Genomic DNA, 21,985 nt, shown 5'->3' with positions numbered 1-21,985 from the left:
TGGAACCCAATGAAGCACCTCCAGGCCGTCGAGTACAAGGTGTCTAACATCCACCAGCTCTGGGGTGTCATTTTAAAAGAGGATTCCAGTAACAACCTGTCAATCCATGCCCAAGACAATTAAGGTAGTGCTCAAACTAAATATTCATATTTTTGGACGAAACAATATCGATCGTTTCCTGTCAAAGCTGTTTATGGTAGTCAGTCTTGAAAGCCCCCAAAAAATGAACTTTTGGCTTTGGATCATTTTCTCAGCAAAATGCTGTTCACATTCATGACTTTGGAATTGGAATGTCAATTTAAGACTTTTTATTCCCTCACTTGGGGTTGAGCATCGATGGGAACTGGGACTTACATTACCATTACCATTTTCCTGGAACTGTCCACATTTGAAAAATGCTGATCCCTACTGTGTTTTAGATTCCCAGTTGGGTGACGGGAAGAAATAGATGGCAAACACCAACGAAGAAGAAGCAGGAGGTGTGTGTGCAACCATGTGGAGGCGCTTCATTTTTCGAAAAAGTAGAATACGATTGATGCCAATAGAAAATGAATAAAGCGGCCTGTCTTTGATGGGCTGCTCAATGGCCTTCCTCCAAGTCCAATCAGTTAAGTAAAACTTCATTTTACACTGGACAGGTAGTTTGTTGATATTCTTCAGCAGGCCAGTGGCAACATGGTAACATATTCTAACATATACAAGACAGGATGTTTTTTTAAATGAGGTTTACAAAAATAAAATGAAACTTTTGTAAAAGTGTACTCATGCTGAAAAAAATCTGTTATACTGGTTGTAAATAGCCCCATGAGAAATGTGTTTTTGACCCCGCCTCTTCAAAAATCCAAATGGAGAAACATTGGGAACTGGAACCAAATGAGGAATCGGATTGGTCCAAATTCAAACGATGCCCAACCCTACTTAGTGAGTGATTCATTGGCGAACAAATACACCAAGCTGTCCATATGTGAGGTCTAGTTGTGCTATACCAGATTATTACTCTGAAAGTATCCCATACAGAACAACTCTTGAATAATTGTAAGATCTAGATGCTCCAATACAGACCGAGACAAAGTCCTTTTAAGACTCTGTGCCTACTTTCAGTCCTCGCCGGAAGACATCTGCAGGGTGGCTTCTTTTCAGTCAGTGGATGACACGCACACCTAAAATAGAGAAGGACAGAAAATATGATGGCTGTCAAAAAAGTTGAGGTGCGGCTGTTTTTATATTTGACCAAAATGCATGCAAAGTTAATGTTGATACATTTGCCTTAATATGATAAATAAAGATAGTTTAAGATAACATTTTGCCAAAAGGTTACTACTCCGGAGTGATTATGTACAAATCTTTCATCACAAACATAAATCTTGTAAAAATCATTCGAAAACATGCCCGTCAACAAATTCTTACAGTATGTAGTTATACTGTACACTGAAATGTCTTGTTGCTAACTGCTCATTTATAGGGAAAAAATAACTAAGTGTCTGTGATTGACTTGTGACCAGTCCAGAGTGTAACGCTCTCTCAGCTGGGAGAAGCTGCAACTCACAGTGAGTCTGAATAACAGTCGCTAGCGGCAGGAAAAACACTAGCAAGTTTAAACAGACAGATGTGACGTATCATTCATGTTGTATTGTCAGTCTGTTTAAGTTTAAACAGACAGATGTGACGTATCATTCATGTTGTATTGTCAGTCTGTATCAGTTTAAACAGACAGATGTGACGTATCATTCATGTTGTATTGTCAGTCTGTATCAGTTTAAACAGACAGATGTGACGTATCATTCATGTTGTATTGTCAGTCTGTATCAGTTTAAACAGACAGATGTGACGCATCATACATGCTGAATGCAGTTCATTCATGTTGTATTGTCAGTCTGTATCAGTTTAAACAACAAAAGGGAAATGGAAAAATAGGGCTTCACGATAAATATGGGAACGATATGAAAGATTAGGAAATCCTACTGGTAAATTCAATAACATAAAAAAATAGCTATGATAACCGATATAAAAAAAAGCAACCTTGGAATGATGCGAGACTATCGTACTGTACTGTGCTGTAGGTGGGTTAGAGCAGGGTTTATGGCTGCCCTCACAGGGCCGCCTTTAAAAATGAGCAATATATGAATATACATGTATACATCTAATACATTAACAATATATTTTTTTACATAAGCTGCAAAAAAAATATTTAAATTTTACTTTAAAAACTTGCAGCTCAGTCACCAGAATTTTACAGTAAAAGCAGTGTTTTTTTTACAGCATATAAAAAAATGTAATAAATGGACTTGAATGGAGAAACAATTCCACTGTAAAATTCAAGCATTTTTTTTAACCGTAAAATCTTTTTTTTTTTCAATTTTCTACCGCTTATCCCTTTCGGGGTCGTGGGGGGTTCTGGAGCCTATCTCAGCTACAATCGTGCGGAAGGCCGGGTACACCCTGGACAAGTCGCCACCTCATCACAGGGCCAACACAGATAGACAGACAACATTCACACACTAGGGACCATTTAGTGGGGCGGTATAGCTCAGTTGGTTCGATTCCCGCTTCCGCCATTCTAGTCACTGACGTTGTGTCTTTGGGCAAGACACTTTACCCACCTGCCACCCACACTGCTTTAAATGGAACTTAGATATTGGCTTTCACTATGTAAAGCGCTTTGAGTCACTAGAGAAAAGCGCTATATAATTATAATTCACTTCACTAATTCACTATAGTGTTGCCAATTTTTTTAATGTTTTTTTTAAAAATGTTTTTTAATGTTTTAGTGTCTTACTGTATATGGAAAAAAACAGTACTAAAGTTGATTTTACAGTAAAAAACTCAGTCAGCGGAATTTAACCGTGAAATCTATTGTCAATTTCACATCCTACAATTTGATTGATCGCAAGTCAAGCAGATATTTAAGTACAGTATTTATCTTTATTTTAACAAAAACAATTTTTGGAATACAGGATGATATAATATTTAGATTTTGATAATAGTGCATTTGAAAATATATGCAAGTGCATGATTTTTAATGTCAAAAGGGAAAGAATATATTTAGTAAGAAAAGATTAAGCATTTTATTAACACATATAATTCCTAGGCTTTCGCAGGCCACATAAAATAATGTGGCGGGCCAGATTTGGGCCCCCGGTTCTTGAGTTTGACACCTGTGGGTTAGAGGGAGCAAATCCAACGCTCCTTATCTATGTGCGGTGCTGTAAACAACTTGTCGTAAACATGCTTTCTGTATCAGTGTATGTTTACGGCACTATATTCTAGATAGTGGGGATGTAACCATAGTTTTCATTTAAAATGGTGATTCTAACTGTTGGGACTTTAAAATGCGGTTTATCATCACTGCCAATTAAGTTAAACTTAAAGTAGCAATGATTGTCACACACACACTAGGTGTGGCGAAATGATTCTCTGCATTTGACCCATCACCCTTGTTCACCCCCTGGGAGGTGAGGTATAGTTCTATTCTAATAGATGGATACAGTAGATAGACATCAGGACATAAACACCCCCTGGGAGGTGAGGTATAGTTCTATTCTAATAGATGGATACAGTAGATAGACATCAGGACATAAACAGACAGAACAACTTTCATCATCATTCAGAATTTACCTCAAACTGGATCCCACTTAGGCAGGTAGGTGTTTCCACGTGTTGACAAAGGCGGTAGGGATCAAAGAATAAGGCACAGTGGTGATAGAGTTCCAACTGTCGGATGTTGGGTCGTAACAATCCAACGTTTTACACCTCTGTGTGCCGAAGTAACCTCCAACAACGTACAACTTGTTTCCTGAGGCCACGGCGTGGCAGCTCATCCGTTTCGCGGTCATGTCGCCCATGCGAGTCCACTCATTTGTTTCACAATCAAACCGATAGGCGGAGGCCGCTGTGAATTCCGTGTCACCACCCATGATGAAGATCTGACTCCCTAAGACAGCAGCTGCTGTGTATCGCCATGGTTGCGGGCACTCAGCTGCAATAGTCCAGCGATTCCCAACAGGATCATAGCATTGGACCTAAATACAGGAGATAGATCATTTCAGGTTATACAACTGCCATTTACAAGCACACATACAGGCTAAACCTAAATACAGGAGATAGATCATTTCAGGTTCTACAACTGCCATTTACAAGCACACATACAGGCTAAACCTAAATACAGGAGATAGATCATTTCAGGTTCTACAACTGCCATTTACAAGCACACATACAGGCTAAACCTAAATACAGGAGATAGATCATTTCAGGTTATACAACTGCCATTTACAAGCACACATACAGGCTAAACCTAAACCTGTGGTAACTTTGTTTTGTCCATTTATTCTTTTTGGGTAGATTAAAAGGGACCTACTATGCAAAACCAACTTTTCTAACCTGACGGTGTCTGCTTATGTGTATCTAGGATCTGCATAAGTCGCTCTGAGTGTGTGCAAGGCAAACCCCTTCCAAGAGTGCTGCTTTACAAACCTGCGCTAGTAGGTACTTAGAAAAGCGCTATATAAATCCCAGGTATTAGTATCAAGGTGGATTTACCGAAAAACTACTTTTAATGGTCGGTGCCAACTATTTATGGCAATGGAGGAGACAATAAAACGGTAAGTAATAACAGTAAGTTAGAAACGCCTGAATGATACGTTAGCAATATTAGCTCGATTTGTAGCTATCTTAGCCTTCTAATGTAAGCGAATAGCCTCACCATTCTCGGGCAAAATAAAGAATCCATCCATCCAATACTCGTCGTCCCAGAAAAGTTAATGCTGCAAAGGGTTCTGGGTATTTGTTCTGTTGTGTTACGGTGCGGATGTTCTCCCGAAATGTAAATAATAAATAAATGATAAATGGGTTATACTTGTTTAGCGCTTTTCTACCTTCAAGGTACTCAAAGCGCTTTGACACTATTTCCACATTCACACACTGATGGCGGGAGCTGCCATGCACGGCGCTAACCAGCAGCCATCAGGAGCAAGGGTGAAGTGTCTTGCCCAAGGACACAACGGAATGTGTTTGTCATTCTTGTTTGGTGTGGGTTCACAGTGTAGCGCATATTTGTAACGGTGTTAAAGTTGTTTATACGGCTACCAGTGTGACCTGTATGGCTGTTGACCAAGTATGACTTGCATTCACTTGTGTGTGTGAAAAGATGTAGATATTATGTGACTGGGCCGGCACGCAAAGGTAGTGCCTTTAAGGTTTGTTGGCGCTCTGTACTTCTCCCTACGTCCGTGTACACAGCGGCCTTTTAAAAAGTCATACATTTTACTTTTTGAAACAGATACCGATAATTTTTGATATCACATTTTAAAGCGTTTATCGGCAGTCCAATACTATCTCTAGTTTTAAATGTAGAAAAAAAAAATCATATTATGACCCCTTTAAGGAAATTGAAAAATCCTGACTTAATTGGCCATAAAAAGCTTCACCTACCTTGGATGCTTTGTCTCTGTGTATAGTGGTGCCCCCAAAAACAAAGAGTTTTAATTTAGCACTGACCACCGCTGCATTACTGACGCCATCTTTTAAAGGAGCCATCATAGTCCACTTATTACTGACGGGGTCATATCGTTCAACCTGGAAAACAAAGTTCAAATATCACTCATTACAAAATATTCATATGCCGTGATGACACATGCATCAAGGTCAATCCAAGGTCACTGGTCTGAATTAAGTCTGTTGGAACATTGACTTTTTCCTCACCTGTTTTAAAGAGACGGATGGAGAGGCGGGAAAAACAGAAGCAATGGCCGTGTGACCTCCGACCACATACAAGGCGTTCTCCAGCTCAGCTGAACCATGACCAAACCTGATTGACAAATAACCAATAGTGAGTTTGCTCGTCTTGGTCTTCCAGCATGAATTGCATAATGTCTTACAATATTATTATTGGAATAGGGCAATCCAAAAAATCCACAGATTGTTCTCAAATGTATTCTTCCTGATTAATCAATCACCCTTTGCATGTTTGAAATGTGCCTATTTTCACGGTATTTTACTAACAGAAAGATAGATGACAGGATAAGATTCCATAATGTATATTTTAACCTATTGTATAGTTCATAACAGCACCAAATGATTCATATCAAGCCAAAACATACTGCATGCCTGTATAATGTGCCTGTCTCTACATGGCTCTAAAATTCCTCTGAACAATTCTATGGACTGGAATAGAGAAAGAAAGATTAGCCGATTCACGAAGGATTATCATCAGTACTGTATTTTTCGGACTATAAGTCGCAGTTTTTTTCATAGTTTGGGTGCGACTTATACTCAGTAGCGACTTATGTGTGAAATGATGAACACATTAGCGTAAAATATCCAATAATATTATTGATGTCATTGACGTAAGAGACTAGACGTATAAGATTTCATGGGATTTAGCGATTAGGAGTGACAGTAAACGTATAGCATGTTCTATATGTTATAGTTATTTGAATGACTCTTACCATAATATGTTACGTTAACATAGCAGTTGGTTATTTATGCCTCATATAACGTACACTTATTCAGCCTGTTGTTCACTATTCTTTAGACATTTTAAATTGCCTTTCAAATGTCTATTCTTGCTGTTGGATTTTATCAAATACATTTCCCCCAAAAATGCGACTTATACTCCAGTGCCACTTATATATGTTTTTTTCCTTCTTTATTATGCATTTTCGGCCGGTGCAACTTATACTCCGGAGCGACTTAAAGTCCGAAAAATACGGTAGATAATATGACTTATAATATTACATCATTGTGATTAGCGCACTGCAAGAGTGAAAGTCGACGCCTCTGTCCATGGTGCTGAAACAGAGCGCCATCAGACGGGGGCGGGGCATGCACTGACTGCGACACACAGCTGGTACGTGTTAAACTAATCATCTGTCTTTAACAGTGAGCGGCCGGGTGCTGGAGAGAAGAGGAAGTTGGGAGAGAGACTGAAAAGTCCAAAAACAAGCAGTTTAATTGATGCTGTTGTTGAAAGACATTAAAAACATACCGTATTTCCTTGAATTGGCGCAGGGAATATATTATTCGCACGTCTACAATTACTGCCGGGTCGAACTCGTTTCTCAAAATAATTAACGCATGCTTGGCCTTATCGCCGGTTCATTATTAACGCCGGATCAAATTCGTTTCGCAAAATATTAATTTTATTATCGCTTGTCTATAATTTTCGCCGGTTCAAACTCGTTTCGCAAAATATTTAGCATATGGCTAGAACTTCCACCGGGTCAAATTCGTTACGTCACGAGTGACGATTTACCTGTCCTTATTTTCAAAATGGAGGAAGCTGCTTTCAGTAGTTTACAATTGCACAAAGGAAAAAAGATAAAGAGCTATTCAGTAGGATTTAAGGTCCAAGCTATTAAAAAGAACAGTAAGCAGCTATGTTTTATTAATATACCGTAGCTGCGTGTGTCAAATACGGTATGAGTCATTAAATGACTCCCGCCTCCTGGTGGTAGAGGGCGCTAGAGATCCTTCTTGCGACTTCCGGTACTGCAGAAGAAGTGACATCACGCAGCAACAGATCGTCTTTTTTTTCCTCTCGCCTGAACTTTTAACAAGGAGGATTACATACCGCTATCTAAAATAAAACAGTTTTCTAAACTGGACTTTCAATGGAAGCAGGAGGTAATAATTAAAGGAATATCTCCATCGAGACAGAGAGACTTTTAAAACTGAAGAAAGAAAATAAGGAAGACTTCTATAAACAAGTTATCGGTGCTTTTGGTCAGAAGGAGCCGCAAATGGACTCCATTTATAAGTACAGGTAAGACCATAATAAAGTTTTTTTTATTAAATGTGCTTTTCATGATGGTATGCTTACATCACACTCAAAGCGCACGCCTAAATTTACCGCATTACTTTTGGTAAACGCCGGAGTGAGAAGAGGTTTTAAAATAATTAGCGCATGCACGGCCATCCCGCAGGCTTCCGGTAAACGCCGGAGTGACAGGAGGTTTTAAATTAATTAGCGCCCCTGCGGCTATTCAAGGAAATACGGTATTGTAAACTCTATATGCTTGTTCACTTTGACGTGCAACTGTGGAACCGCAAGACAGCGACTTCTACAATCATATTACTATACTATTATTAGAGCATCTCTCTCCAACTTTAATCGTGATAAATACAATTTTAAGGGTATGTAAACATCGGACTATAACTGTAACTCACCTAGCTATTAGCATGGGTGCTCCTTTTGACCATTCTTCATGGACTGTGTCGTAGATCCACACGTCTTTTGACACACCATTCTCTGATCCTCTTCCTCCTGTCACGTAAACCTTACAACCAATGGCACATGCGCTGAATTCTTTTCTTGGGCTGGGAAGGTCTGCCTTTGGTATGATCTCCTTGGCTTTATGGTCAACCTTGAAATGGATGAACAAAAAATGGTTTTATTTGTTCTTTCAAACATCAGTAAATAGTAAGGTGTTTAGCAACGTAATCTTAACACAATGCATAGGACTGCACTAAAAGAACACCTCCAGTCAACTACAACCCTAGCCTAACCCCCTCCCCCCACCACATCCCACCTCCCCGGATTGTAAATAATCAAATGTGTATACTTGTTCTTATGCTTTCTAAAGCTCACTATGATCACAGCTCGCTGTACATATCCTACCAAGTCACACCTACACTGTTACAATGTCCATTTCTCACATGATATAATTGTTGATGACTGAAGTGCTGATAGCAACCCCACCTAACCCCCCCGCCCCAACCCCCTCCACATCCCACACCCCGGATTGTAAATAATTCAATGTGTATACTCTGATGATTAACTTGTGTGATGACTGTATTATGATGATAGTATATATTTGTACCATGAATTGATTAACGTGGACCCCGACTTAAACAAGTTGAAAAACGTATTCGGGTGTTACCATTTAGTGGTCAATTGTACGGAATATGTACTGTACTGTGCAACCTACTAATAAAAGTTTCAATCAATCAATCAATGCAACTGAAGCACATTTGGGACTGCTTACCTTTGACTGTGAAGGGCATGAGAACAAATTTGGAAACATTTTTTATTAGGGCTGGGAATCTTTAGGTGTCCCACGATTCGATTCAGAATCGATTCTTGGGGTCACGATTCAATTCACGATCTTTTTTTTTTTTCAATTCAACACGATTCTCGATTCAAAAACGTTTTTTTTTTTTTTTTTTTTTTTTAAATGAAAACAATACACAACAATACCATAATAATGCAATACAATTTCAAAACCAAACCCAATTTTGGAGTTCTGAACTTGTGATTTCTTGCACTATTAAGTGGTAATATTTCACATTTGTCCCAATGGACTTTCTACCCTGATAAACAGCCATATTCAGTGATGACATCATTGATATAGTGTAGAGAGGAGTTAACATGTGACAGGTAGAGAATGATGTCGTCACAATACATCCATAGCTTATTATACTGAGAGACCATTTTTATAACATGAATATTATTTTCACTTCTTATTTTTGCAGCTAAGGGTTCAATAACCAAATTAAATAATAATCCAGCTGCAGGACATCCCTGTTTTACTCCTCTTTTGAACAAAAAAGGTTGTGAAATATGATTATTGGTTTTGACTGATGCCATGGGCCGTGTATAAAGCATCTTAATCCATTGTATACAATTATCTCCTAATCCAAATGTACGTCATGTGCAAAACATAAATGAGCAGTTTATGCGGTGGAATGTCTTCTCCGCATCAACACTACATACTGCTGTGGGATAAGGGAGACTTCTAGCATAGTAAATAACATTCAACATTTCCTTGTATTGTCTGAAGATTGTCGACCTTCCATGAAGCCAGTTTGGTCAGTCAGTAGGAATTCATGTTCCTATTACATTTGATAATCGTGTGGCTAAGATTGTTGCCAAGATTCAGCAGGATCTACTCTATTCATGGAATACATAGATTTCAGCAGGATCTACTCTATTCATGGAATACATAGATTTCAGCAGGATCTACTCTATTCATGGAATACATAGATTTCAGCAGGATCTACTCTATTCATGGAATACATAGATTTCAGCAGGATCTACTCTATTCATGGAATACATAGATTTCAGCAGATCTACTCTATTCATGGAATACATAGATTTCAGCAGATCTACTCTATTCATGGAATACATAGATTTCAGCAGGATCTACTCTATTCATGGAATACATAGATTTCAGCAGATCTACTCTATTCATGGAATACATAGATTTCAGCAGATCTACTCTATTCATGGAATACATAGATTTCAGCAGGATCTACTCTATTCATGGAATACATAGATTTCAGCAGGATCTACTCTATTCATGGAATACATAGATTTCAGCAGATCTACTCTATTCATGGAATACATAGATTTCAGCAGGATCTACTCTATTCATGGAATACATAGATTTCAGCAGATCTACTCTATTCATGGAATACATAGATTTCAGCAGGATCTACTCTATTCATGGAATACATAGATTTCAGCAGGATCTACTCTATTCATGGAATACATAGATTTCAGCAGGATCTACTCTATTCATGGAATACATAGATTTCAGCAGATCTACTCTATTCATGGAATACATAGATTTCAGCAGATCTACTCTATTCATGGAATACATAGATTTCAGCAGATCTACCCCAGTCTGCTGACATGCAAGCAGAGTAACAAGCTTTTATAATTGTAAAGGACAATGTTTTATCAACTGATTGCAATAATGTACATTTGTTTCAACTATTAAATGAAGCAAAAATATGACTTATTTTATCTTTGTGAAAATATTGGACACAGTGTGTTGTCAAGCTTATGAGATGTGATGCAAGTGTAAGCCACTGTCACACTATTGTTCTTTTTTATAAATGTCTAATGATAATGTCAATGAGGGATTTTTAATCACTGCTATGTTGAAATTGTAACTAATATTGATACTTTTGTTGATAATATTCATTTTTGTTTCACTACTTTTGGTTTGTTGTGTGTGGTGTTTGTGTCTCCTCTCAATTGTTGTGTGTGGTGTTTGTGTCTCCTCTCAATTGTTGTGTGTGGTGTTTGTGTCTCCTCTCAATTGTTGTGTGTGGTGTTTGTGTCTCCTCTCAATTGTTGTGTGTGGTGTTTGTGTCTCCTCTCAATTGTTGTGTGTGGTGTTTGTGTCTCCTCTCAATTGTTGTGTGTGGTGTTTGTGTCTCCTCTCAATTGTTGTGTGTGGTGTTTGTGTCTCCTCTCAATTGTTGTGTGTGGTGTTTGTGTCTCCTCTCAATTGTTGTGTGTGGTGTTTGTGTCTCCTCTCAATTGTTGTGTGTGGTGTTTGTGTCTCCTCTCAATTGTTGTGTGTGGTGTTTGTGTCTCCTCTCAATTGTTGTGTGTGGTGTTTGTGTCTCCTCTCAATTGTTGTGTGTGGTGTTTGTGTCTCCTCTCAATTGCTCTGTTTATTGCACTTCTAAGTGTTGCTGGCTCGGCTTTGCTTTTGGAATTGGATTGCATTGTTATGGTATTGCTGTGTCTTGTTTGGTTGGATTGATTCATTTAAAAAAAATAAAAAAAAATCAATAAAAAAAATCGATTTTTTAAAAATGAGAATCGATTCTGAATCGCACAACTTGAGAATCGCGATTTCAATTCGAATCGATTTTTTCCCACACCCCTATTGTTTATAGATTAAAACAGGGTTGTCCAAAGTGTGGCCTGGAGGGCATTTGCGGCTGGCAGCTCGGGTTTGGTTGGTCCGCAGCATATTGTGGGAATAAAATGAAAAATAAACAGTAAAAATGTTCGCCATAAGATTGTTTATTTCAAACCATTGCTCTCTCGTCGGTCTTGTGGCTTTATGTTTGCTGCGGTCACCACTATAAACGTAATATCTCAGTTCATCAGCCAGGCACCTTCGTACAACTTTTATAAATCTCCACGTTAGTGAATTTTAAAGTGATTTATCAGATTTGATTGAGTTGAAGCTCATCTTTAACCCTCCCGTTTAATCCCTGCAGATTACATTTTGCAAACTACGAGTGAAATATCTTCTTCTGACATTGTAAAGAAAGCCCACACCACTGTCTGCTGCGCTTTGATGTAGGGCTGGGCGATACATGGAATATACTGGATATATCGCGGGTTGGTCTCTGTGCGATGTAGAAAATGACTACATCGTGATATTCCAGTATACGTTCTCACGCAGTTGCTTTTAGCTGCACCTTTAATTCAACCCGTTTGAGTATTTAGTACAGGTCAGGTGTAGTTGATGCACTTACCTGATATACCTTGTCGCACATGAAAGTCTGGCCTCCTAATATAAGCAACGTGTGGCCTGCCTTGCGTGGTCGAGCACAGGGACTGGTCACAACCCCATCATTTTGAAGAATTCTTTTTTTACATTTCATTGCCTCTTCTACAATCACCCTGCAAAAAAACATGTTGACATTAAGCATATGAATTAACACTCGCTGTAAAAAGCAAAACTGCATTTAGACTGGAACCATTGGCTTATTAAAATGCACCTGCTCCTCCTGTCGGCCATAACTAGTTCTTCACATGCCACAGCCTCCAGCAGACATTCAGAGGGGAGAAGAGCCAATCTGATGCCCGTGAGCAGCTCTGGCAAATAGTGGCGCCGGCAATCCAAGTCATAGCGAACCCACCGCATAACAGAGGTAAAAACAACCTGCAAATAAAGACGTCAAAAGAAAAAAATACATAAAATAGGACAAGCTAGAAAAATGAAACTCAATAAAAAAGTACAGTACATAAAAGTTGAAGTCTTGCCAGTTTAAAATTCCATCTCTTTAATGAACTTATAATTTTCCATCATAATCAATTACATTTCTGTCATCTAGATTCTGAACTGCAGTTTACCCTACCTCGGCTTTGTACTTCCCACTTTCCGTTGTGGACTAAAATGTTTTGCCATATTTTTTCCACAGTCTTTGTATTCCATCTTCGTTACCGTATGGCCAAACTTTGCATATAACAAATTACCGCATTTTTCAGAGTATAAGTCGCTCCGGAGTATAAGTCGCACCGGCCGAAAATGCATAATAAAGAAGGAAAAAAACATATATAAGTGGCACTGGAGTATAAGTCGCATTTTTGGGGGAAATGTATTTGATAAAAGCCAACAGCAAGAATAGACATTTGAAAGGCAATTTAAAGAATAGTGAACAACAGGCTGAATAAGTGTACGTTATATGAGGCATAAATAACCAACTGCTATGTTAACGTAACATATTGCCCCTCCATGTTCAAAAAGCTCCCACAGTGGAGTGTTTTAAGTCTCGTCTTAAGACCCACTTTTATTCTTTGGCTTTTAACACTACGTGAGTTGTGTGGTCTTCTGTCCTCTGTGGGTTTTTTTTAATAAATTTTAATTTCTATTTACTGTTTTAATTGGTTTTACCCTTTAAAATCGTTTTTAATCATATTTATTTTTATATTGTTTTTATATTTATTTATTTTTTGTTTTTATTCAGTCATTGGTGGACCATAATATTGCTTTTAATATTGTTTTTAACATGGCTGTGCAGCACTTTGGAAACATTCTTGTTGTTTAAATGTGCTATATAAATAAAGTGGATTGGATTGGATTGATATTATGGTAAGAGTCATTCAAATAACTATAACATATAGAACATGCTATACGTTTACCAAACAATCTGTCACTCCTAATCGCTAAATCCCATGAAATCTTATACGTCTAGTCTCTTACGTCAATGACATCAATAATATTATTGGATATTTTACGCTAATGTGTTCATCATTTCACACAGAAGTCGCTCCTGAGTATAAGTCGCACCCCCGGCCAAACTAGGAAAAAAACTGCCACTTATAGTCCGAAAAATACGGTAGTCAGTTTGCCCTTGGGTCATTTCACAAAATTAATTGCCTCAAGTGATTAAAAAAATAATAATCCCACGGTTTGGTGTCTCAGTCTCTGATTTATTGATCAAGTATGACTGCAAAACATGCCACCATTGGGCAAAGAAAGTTTAATAAAGAAGGTAAGAACACTATTGTCATAATCTTTCATGACCGTTTTGGTTTTGTGGTGTATTCTTCCTGTGTTTAGTGTTTCTTTTCATTTTCCGCACTCCCTCCTCTCTTGTTTACGACTTCTTGTGGGCAGGGGTAATTTGGTTGACTAATAAATTACGTCTTCGTTATCGTCAACGACCTATTTTCCCCTGCCGAAATAAGACGATAATGAATCAAAACAAATGCACAATGACTGACACATTAACAAAATTAACTGACATTTTATTCAAAGGATAAAAAAACGAGATGAAAATGTTGTGAGAGACGATATTCCAATCATATTTAATTTGGTCTTGTACAAAAGCCAAAAGCAGTGAAGTTGTCACGTTGTGTAAATGGTAAATAAAAACAGAATACAATGATTTTCAACTTATATTCAATTGAATAGACTGCAAAGACAAGATATTTCATGTTCCAACTGGTAAACTTTGTTATTTTTTGCAAATATTAACTCATTTGGAATTTGATGCCTGCAACATGTTTCAAAAAAGCTGGCACAAATAGCAAAAAAGAGTGATAAAGTTGAGGAATGCTCATCAAACACTTATTTGGAACATCCCACAGGTGAACAGGCTAATTGGGAACAGGTGGGTGCCATGATTGGGTATAAAAGCAGCTTCCATGAAATGCTCAGTCATTCACAAACAAGGATGGGGCGAGGGTCACCACTTTGTCAACAACTGCCTGAGCAAATTGTTGAAGAACAACATTTCTCAACCAGCTATTGCAAGGAATTTAGGGATTTGTGTAAATGGTAAATAAAAACAGAATACAATTATTTACAAATCCTTTTCAACTTTGAGACACTTGTGATTTAGGGCTATATAAATAAACATTGATTGATTGATTGAACTTATATTCAACTGAATAGACTGCAAAGACAAGATATTTAATGTTCCAACTGAAAAACTTCTTTTTTTTGTGCAAATAATCATTAACTTAGAATTTAATGGCAGCAACACATTGCAAAAAAGTTGTCACAGGGGCATTTTTACCACTGTGTTACATGGCCTTTCCTTTTAACAACACTCAGTAAAGGTTTGGGAAGTGAGGAGACACATTTTAGAAGCTTTTCAGGTGGAATTCTTTCCCATTCTTGCTTGATGTACAGCTTAAGTTGTTCAACTCCCTTGTTAGTTTTTGATGCAGAGGGATGGAAGGTCACGGGCCTTGCCACTTACGTGCAGTGATTTCTCCAGATTCTCTGAACATTTTGATGATATTACGGACCATAGATGGCAAAATCCCTAAATTCCTTGCAATAGCTGGTTGAGAAATGTTGTTCTTCAACAATTTGCTCAGGCATTTGTTGACAAAGTGGTGACCCTCGCCCCGTCCTTGTTAATGAAAGACTGAGCATTTCATGGAAGCTGCTTCTATACCCAATCATGGCACCCACCTGTTCCCAATAAGCCTGTTCACCTGTGGGATGTTCCAAATAAGTGTTTGATGAGCATTCCTCAACTTTCTCACTCTTTTTTGCCACTTGTGCCAGCTTTTTTGAAACATGTTGCAGGCATCAAATTCCAAATGAGCTAATATTTGCCAAAAATAACAAAGTTTACCAGTTGGAACATGAAATATCTTGTCTTTGCAGTCTATTCAATTGAATATAAGTTGAAAAGGATTTGCAAATCATTGTATTCTGTTTTTATTTACCATTTACACAACGTGACAACTTCACTGCTTTTAGGTTTTGTAATATATGCAAGGCTAATATTAGTAACTGAGTGGTGAATAGAGTAAAGAGCAAAAAGGTGATGAAGTGAACATGAGTTAGTTTGGGGCCATGCCAAGTCGACCAGGGGCCCAATAACAAGGAAGCGTGTAGAAAAGGATGACGTGTTTTCCTTTATTGGGAGGACAGAAAAGCAAGCCCAAATTTAAAAAAAAACACACGTTACAACACAAGCCAGGAACTTTGTACGCGTCTTTAGAGAAAAATGTTGCTTGTAATACTTGGACTTGGCAGCACTGCTACAAACAGCCAGTAACTCCAGCGACAGTGGATGGAAAGAAGTTTGGTGTTGCGGAGAGAGCGACCTGCCAGGGTTTCCAAGCTAAACTTGCCATTTAACATCACTTTTTCTTTGTCCATTCAGCTGGACTGCCGCTGCTTTTCCACCAGTATGGTATGGACTGAGTCACACAGGACTAGGACTAGGACGGGAATATTCAAAGTTGGAAACTTTCCATGGGAATTAACAGGAATATATGGAAATTAACGGCAATGAATGGGAATAAACATTGAATGCAACATGCTAGATCTTGCATTATTAGCTAAAACAACCTGATTTAATGCAAATTCAGTTGAATTTTAACCCTGAACTGTGCATTCCTCCATCACATGCACAGATAATTCCCAGCATGCAACACACTATAGCAGGGCTATTGAGGCCACACTAGTTTAGCCCAAGGACTTCATCCAGTCAGGTAAGTGTTGATGGGGTAAATATATTTGATCTATGGTATTTAAGTGTAATAGAGGTGTAATTGCTTGTTACTGTATGACTGTAGACTACTCCAGCAGACTTCCACTCGAGCTAGCTAGCTGTTCCTGTACTTGTTCAATGCTTTTGGGGCCAATATCTCTAGCTAGCTAGGTTTATGTACCACCAGTCTCATAATGAACCCAAAATATTTCTCCGTTAGCCGTGATGCTCATTTTCTCTACGTTAAATCCTATTCATTTATGCTAACAACGTTGGCGATCCGAATTGACCTTTTTTGTGATGTGTAAAGTTGAAGTAGCAAATACTAAATGAAAAGGTGTAGTTTCTTCTGCCTTCTGTTCTGCTAGCCATTCTGTTGTCATACAAGAATGGAGCTTTATAGTTTGATTTAGCATGCTGATTGACTGTTCATTTGTCCATCAGTCAAATATTTTTAAAGACTATTCATATTCTGTGTTTGGCACTGCATTAGAGTTTTACAATCTTCTCATCTTATTTTACAGAATAAGATGGACGGTGTCCAACTTTGAATAATCAAAAAATGGTCAAAATTTCCAAACTTCCCGAGCTTAACTTCCCGGGGTAAATTTCCGGAAATTTACCGGAAACTTTCCACCCCTTTGAAACCCTACACAGGACGGAACGTTAATCGTGCATTAAAAAATAGTGCCGTTGAAGGAAACTTTTGTTAATTCTTTATTATGGCGTTAACTTTAACAGCATTACAAATAACATTGTTACAGTAAAAACTTACCTGTTCATCTTCGATCTCCAGTTCATCACTAAGGATAATTTCCAGCAGCTTCTCTTTAGTTAAACTATAGAAGTCCTCAGAGTCCCGAACCTATAATACATAGGACAGAGTTAAAAGCATGAATGCACTTTAGCAGTCTTTTTCAGCATATAGGCACTACACACTGTGTGCTACACGATAAAGTGAAGTGTCTTTGCGTGGTTCCAAGGATGACCAAGGACGAACATACCATTAGGCAAACCATTGAAAACAATCTCTCTTATAAGCTTTGTTCTGGGTTTTTGGATGTTCACAATGTCTGCCTGCCTAGGTTTATATTCTTAGGCATAATAGATCATTTTTAGTACTTTATTCGATTGTTGTAAACGTTGCATGCCCCGGTCTGTTTCTTTCCCTAAAAGCTGCTGGAAATGTCCATTTCAATTTGGAGATGAATAAAGTATCTATGCAGTACAGGCCAAAAGTTTGGACACACCTTCTCATTTCTATGCGTTTTCTTTATTTTCATGACTATTTACATTGTAGATTGTCACTGAAGGCATCAAAACTATGACACCTGTGAAGTGAAAACATCTCAGGTGACTACCTCTTGAAGCTCATGGAGAGAATGCCAAGAGTGTGCAAAGCAGTAATCAGAGCAAAGGGTGGCTATTTTGAAGGAACTAGAATATAAAACGTGTTTTCAGTTATTTCACCTTTTTTTGTTAAGTACATAACTCCACATGTGTTCATTCATAGTTTTGATGTGACAATCTACAATGTAAATAGTCATGAAAATACAGAAAATGCATTGAATGAGAAGGTGTGTCCAAACTTTTGGCCTGTACTGTATATATATCTATCTATTGATCAGAGATGAATAAAATATCCATCTATCTTTCTATCCATCTACCTAACTAACAAGTGCAGTTGCCTGTCGTCCCAAGCATTCTAAGGCCCCCAGAACGTCTCATAAAAACAATCAATAAAGTTTTCTTCTATGAAAAAATCCCAATTTGTCAACTTTAAAATGTTTTATCAATCATAATGGCTTTCTACAACCCCCGCTTTCTTCTCAGGCAAAGGACTCATTCCGACATTGAGAGGAGACTGCTGAATGCCATACCTGTGACTTTGAGCTCATGCCTTGCAAGGCGGTGCCCTTAAAACTAGAAGAGCCCTCAGATAGTGCAGACCTCTGCCAGGCCCTACTTCCAAATGGTAAAAATGTCAGAATCCAGACAGTGATCAAGATCACCACCAAAATGTAATGACGTGTTCCATTAATTTCATCAAATCACTTTTCTCTAACAAATAGGCTAACTTAGCGTGTTACTGTTAAAATGTGACTGTAATGGTACCAACTGTATTACGTCATCAAGTCCTATTAAATGCAAAATTACAGTGTATAATATGCAGTACAGGCCAAAAGTTTGGACACACCTTCTCATTTCAATGTGCTTTCTTTATTTTCATGACTATTTACATTGTAGATTGTCACATCAAAACTATGTGGAGTTATAATAATAATAATAATGGATTAGCCAGATGTGACTTCATATGCAACCGGGCAATATGGGTCATCAAAAAAGAAAGGGAAAGTGGAAAATAATCAGAGAGCGAACAAAAATGCACTAACACTTAGTTTTAGGCTATTTGGGTTGACTGTTCTGTTAAGAGTTTAAAAATCTTAACATTGTGAGAGCATAACTTATGATAAAAACATAACATATAATTATTACTTTTGTAGTTTGAAGCAATGCAAAAATTCCATTATGCAAGAATACAGCGAGATGACATAAATAATTATAAGTCAATAGGAATATGTAATAAGAGTGTCTGTTTACCGTTTCATAGTGTAGTAGGCACATCCTCCATGACAGCTCATACAATCTCTTACACTGATGGGCATCTGACAACAGCATCATTCCCAAACAGTTGGAAGAGTGCAGGTTCTTTTCTAAAAATTCTGCTGCAGCATCACGGATGTCGTGAAACTGCAACATGTCTCCTGCCTCTAACAGCGACTCTGCATTCTCCTCATTTATAATGACTCGAGATGTGTAGGCGAAATCCAGCAGAAGTTCCAAGACCTGCATGAGAAAAGAAACGAGATTATTTGCGCTGTCGCCTCATCGAAGTGGCAAAACAAAAGCAAAATAAAACACAATGTTTATGTTTTCATTTAAATATAATATATATGATAATATATATATATATATATATATATATATATATATATATATATATATATATACATATATATATATATATATATATACATATATATATATATATATATATATATATATATACATATACACACACACATATATACACATAGGTATATAATATACATATATAATATACACATATATATATATATATATATATATATATATATATATATATATATATATATATATACATACATATACACACACACATATATACACATAGGTATATAATATACATATATACACATATGTATATATAGATAGATAGATAGATAGATAGTACTTTATTGATTCCTTCAGGAGAGTTCCCTCAGGAAAATTAAAATTCCAGCAGCAGTGTACAGAATTGAGATCGAATTTAAAAAAAGTAAATAATGGGGGTATAAATGGAAACAAAATAGAAAAATATTGCAATAGAATAAAAACAAAAAGCATCAATGAGAATACAAATATAACAGTAAAATAAGAATATAACAAGAGAAACTAGGCATTAGTGACCATGTTATGAAAACGTATTACACTGTTATTGTTTTGCATCCCCCGTCATTCTAGTACCCCCCCCTCCCTCCCAGAGAGGAGTTGTACAGTCTAATGGCGTGTGGGACAAAAGAGTTTTTGAGTCTATTAGTCCTGCACTTGGGATGAAGCAGTCTAGCACTGAACAGGCTCCTCTGGCTACTGACAACGCTATGCAAAGGGTGACGGGCATCATCCAGGATGCTCACTAGTTTTTCCACAGTCCTCTTCTCTGCCACCGTCACCAGTGAGTCCAGTTTTAGTCCGATCGTAGAACCGGCCCGCCTGATCAGTTTGTCCAGTCTGGAGCTGACCTTTTTAGATATACTGCCCCCCCCCAGCACACTACCATGTAGTACAGAACACTGGCAACCACAGACATGTATGTATACATACATATGTATGTATATACATATGTATGTATACCGTAATTTCCGGACTATAAGCCGCACCTGACTATAAGCCGCACCAGCTAAATTTAGGAGAAAATACAGATTGCTCCATATATAAGCCGCACCCGACTATAAGCCGCAGGGTTTTGATGTGTAATTAGCGTAGTATATAGGGGTTCCTGCTACCACGGAGGGGATTGTCGGGACAGAGATGACAGTTTGGGAAGGCAAAGCGTCCCATTTATTAACAATAAATCTTTCAATCATTCAATCAAACTTTCACAACTTTGACATGGCGAACAGCATTCGTGCAGAGTACAAATAATACAACGTTGCAAAGTAATACAAAGTGCTCGCCTGTACGTTATCAAAATAACCAGCCTACCGGTATATGAAAAGTCAGTCTTTAATCATTGTGTCATCGTCTTCCTCCTGCGTACTAAAACCACCGAAATCCTCTTCGTCGGTGTCGGAGAAGAACAGGCCGTAAATAAGCCGCACCCTTGTATAAGCCGCAGGGACCATAACAAGGGGAAAAAGTAGCGGCTTATAGTCCGGAAATTACGGTACATAAATATGTATGTATACATCAGGGGTGTCCAAACTTTAACCGGCGAGGGCCGCATTCAGTACAACGGAAGGCTGCGGGGGCCATTTTTGACTAATTTTGTTCGCTAAAGATGCTAAAAGCCAACCAGTGTATGTCAATATATGCTAAGCTGGCTGAACAAAACATCCCTGTTAGCTTTGTGTTGTAGGGGACAAAGAAAATAAGTGTCATCTAACAACGAGGACTGTCAAAAATAACGAGTTACTTCATGTGATCAATCACAAAAAACATTGCATTAATCATGTAAATACGCAGATTGATCACATATATTTTGCTCCTTTACCGTAAACGGACTCGAACAATTAAATTACATTTGTGACCAAATATTGAGGCCTTTTTAATTGAATTTAAATTTGAAGTTAAAAGAAATCATGCAAGCGAGTAATAGTTGTGATTAATCATAATTAATACGACTTCAAAAGTGTGATTAATCTGATTTTAAAAGGGTATCATTTGACAGCATTACTGATAACGTCTCGATAATAATGAACTCATTCAATTTTTACGACCTGCCGAGGGCCAATAGAAAACAAGCGGCGGGCCGAAACTGGCCCCCGGGCCGCACTTTGGACAACCCTGGTATACATAAATATATGTACAGTATGTATTCATATATGTACAGTATGTATTCATATATATATATATATATATATACAGTATATATATATATATATATATATATATATATATATATATATATATATATATATATATATACACATATACACAGTATATATACATATACACAATCTCACACACACACACACATTACAATTGTATTACATTTTTTAATGCCTCTGGACATTGCATTTAATGCTTTTTAATGCCATTTAAGGCTTTAATTTTTGCAAAATCAATTTAATGACTTTTAATGCTATTTAATTCCTGACAGAAACCCTGGTTAAATAAGATTTTAAACACAATATAATGTTGCACAACAATGGACGGGCACGACAAAGGAAAGCCAATTCAAGTTCAGCGAGTGCTCTGTGGAAAATGTTTTCCACAATTGTACGTCTAACTCTGACAAATATAGACTTGTTAA

The 21,985-nt window shown here is 37.6% G+C and overlaps 1 protein-coding gene across 2 annotated transcripts in view; it reads right to left on the bottom strand.

Annotated features, from left to right (window-relative positions):
- Positions 1-293: 293 nt before the first annotated feature.
- The window catches only part of enc2 (ectodermal-neural cortex 2), a 24,923-nt gene continuing 3,231 nt past the window's right edge, over positions 294-21,985 (bottom strand). For both annotated transcript variants that reach the window (XM_062036034.1, XM_062036033.1), the window contains exons 4-12: positions 19,033-19,278; positions 17,207-17,296; positions 12,469-12,632; positions 12,223-12,370; positions 8,164-8,360; positions 5,698-5,803; positions 5,428-5,571; positions 3,616-4,019; positions 294-1,160 (exon numbers count right to left, since the gene is read on the bottom strand). In XM_062036034.1, coding sequence (XP_061892018.1) covers positions 3,633-4,019; positions 5,428-5,571; positions 5,698-5,803; positions 8,164-8,360; positions 12,223-12,370; positions 12,469-12,632; positions 17,207-17,296; positions 19,033-19,278 — 1,482 coding nt within the window. In that variant the 3' untranslated portion in view covers positions 294-1,160; positions 3,616-3,632. The remainder of the gene's footprint in view (positions 1,161-3,615; positions 4,020-5,427; positions 5,572-5,697; positions 5,804-8,163; positions 8,361-12,222; positions 12,371-12,468; positions 12,633-17,206; positions 17,297-19,032; positions 19,279-21,985) is intronic.

The sequence above is a fragment of the Entelurus aequoreus genome, linkage group LG24 (genome assembly GCF_033978785.1).
Source record: "Entelurus aequoreus isolate RoL-2023_Sb linkage group LG24, RoL_Eaeq_v1.1, whole genome shotgun sequence".
Lineage (NCBI taxonomy): Eukaryota > Metazoa > Chordata > Actinopteri > Syngnathiformes > Syngnathidae > Entelurus > Entelurus aequoreus.
This window is presented reverse-complemented; position numbering and strand designations above follow the sequence as displayed.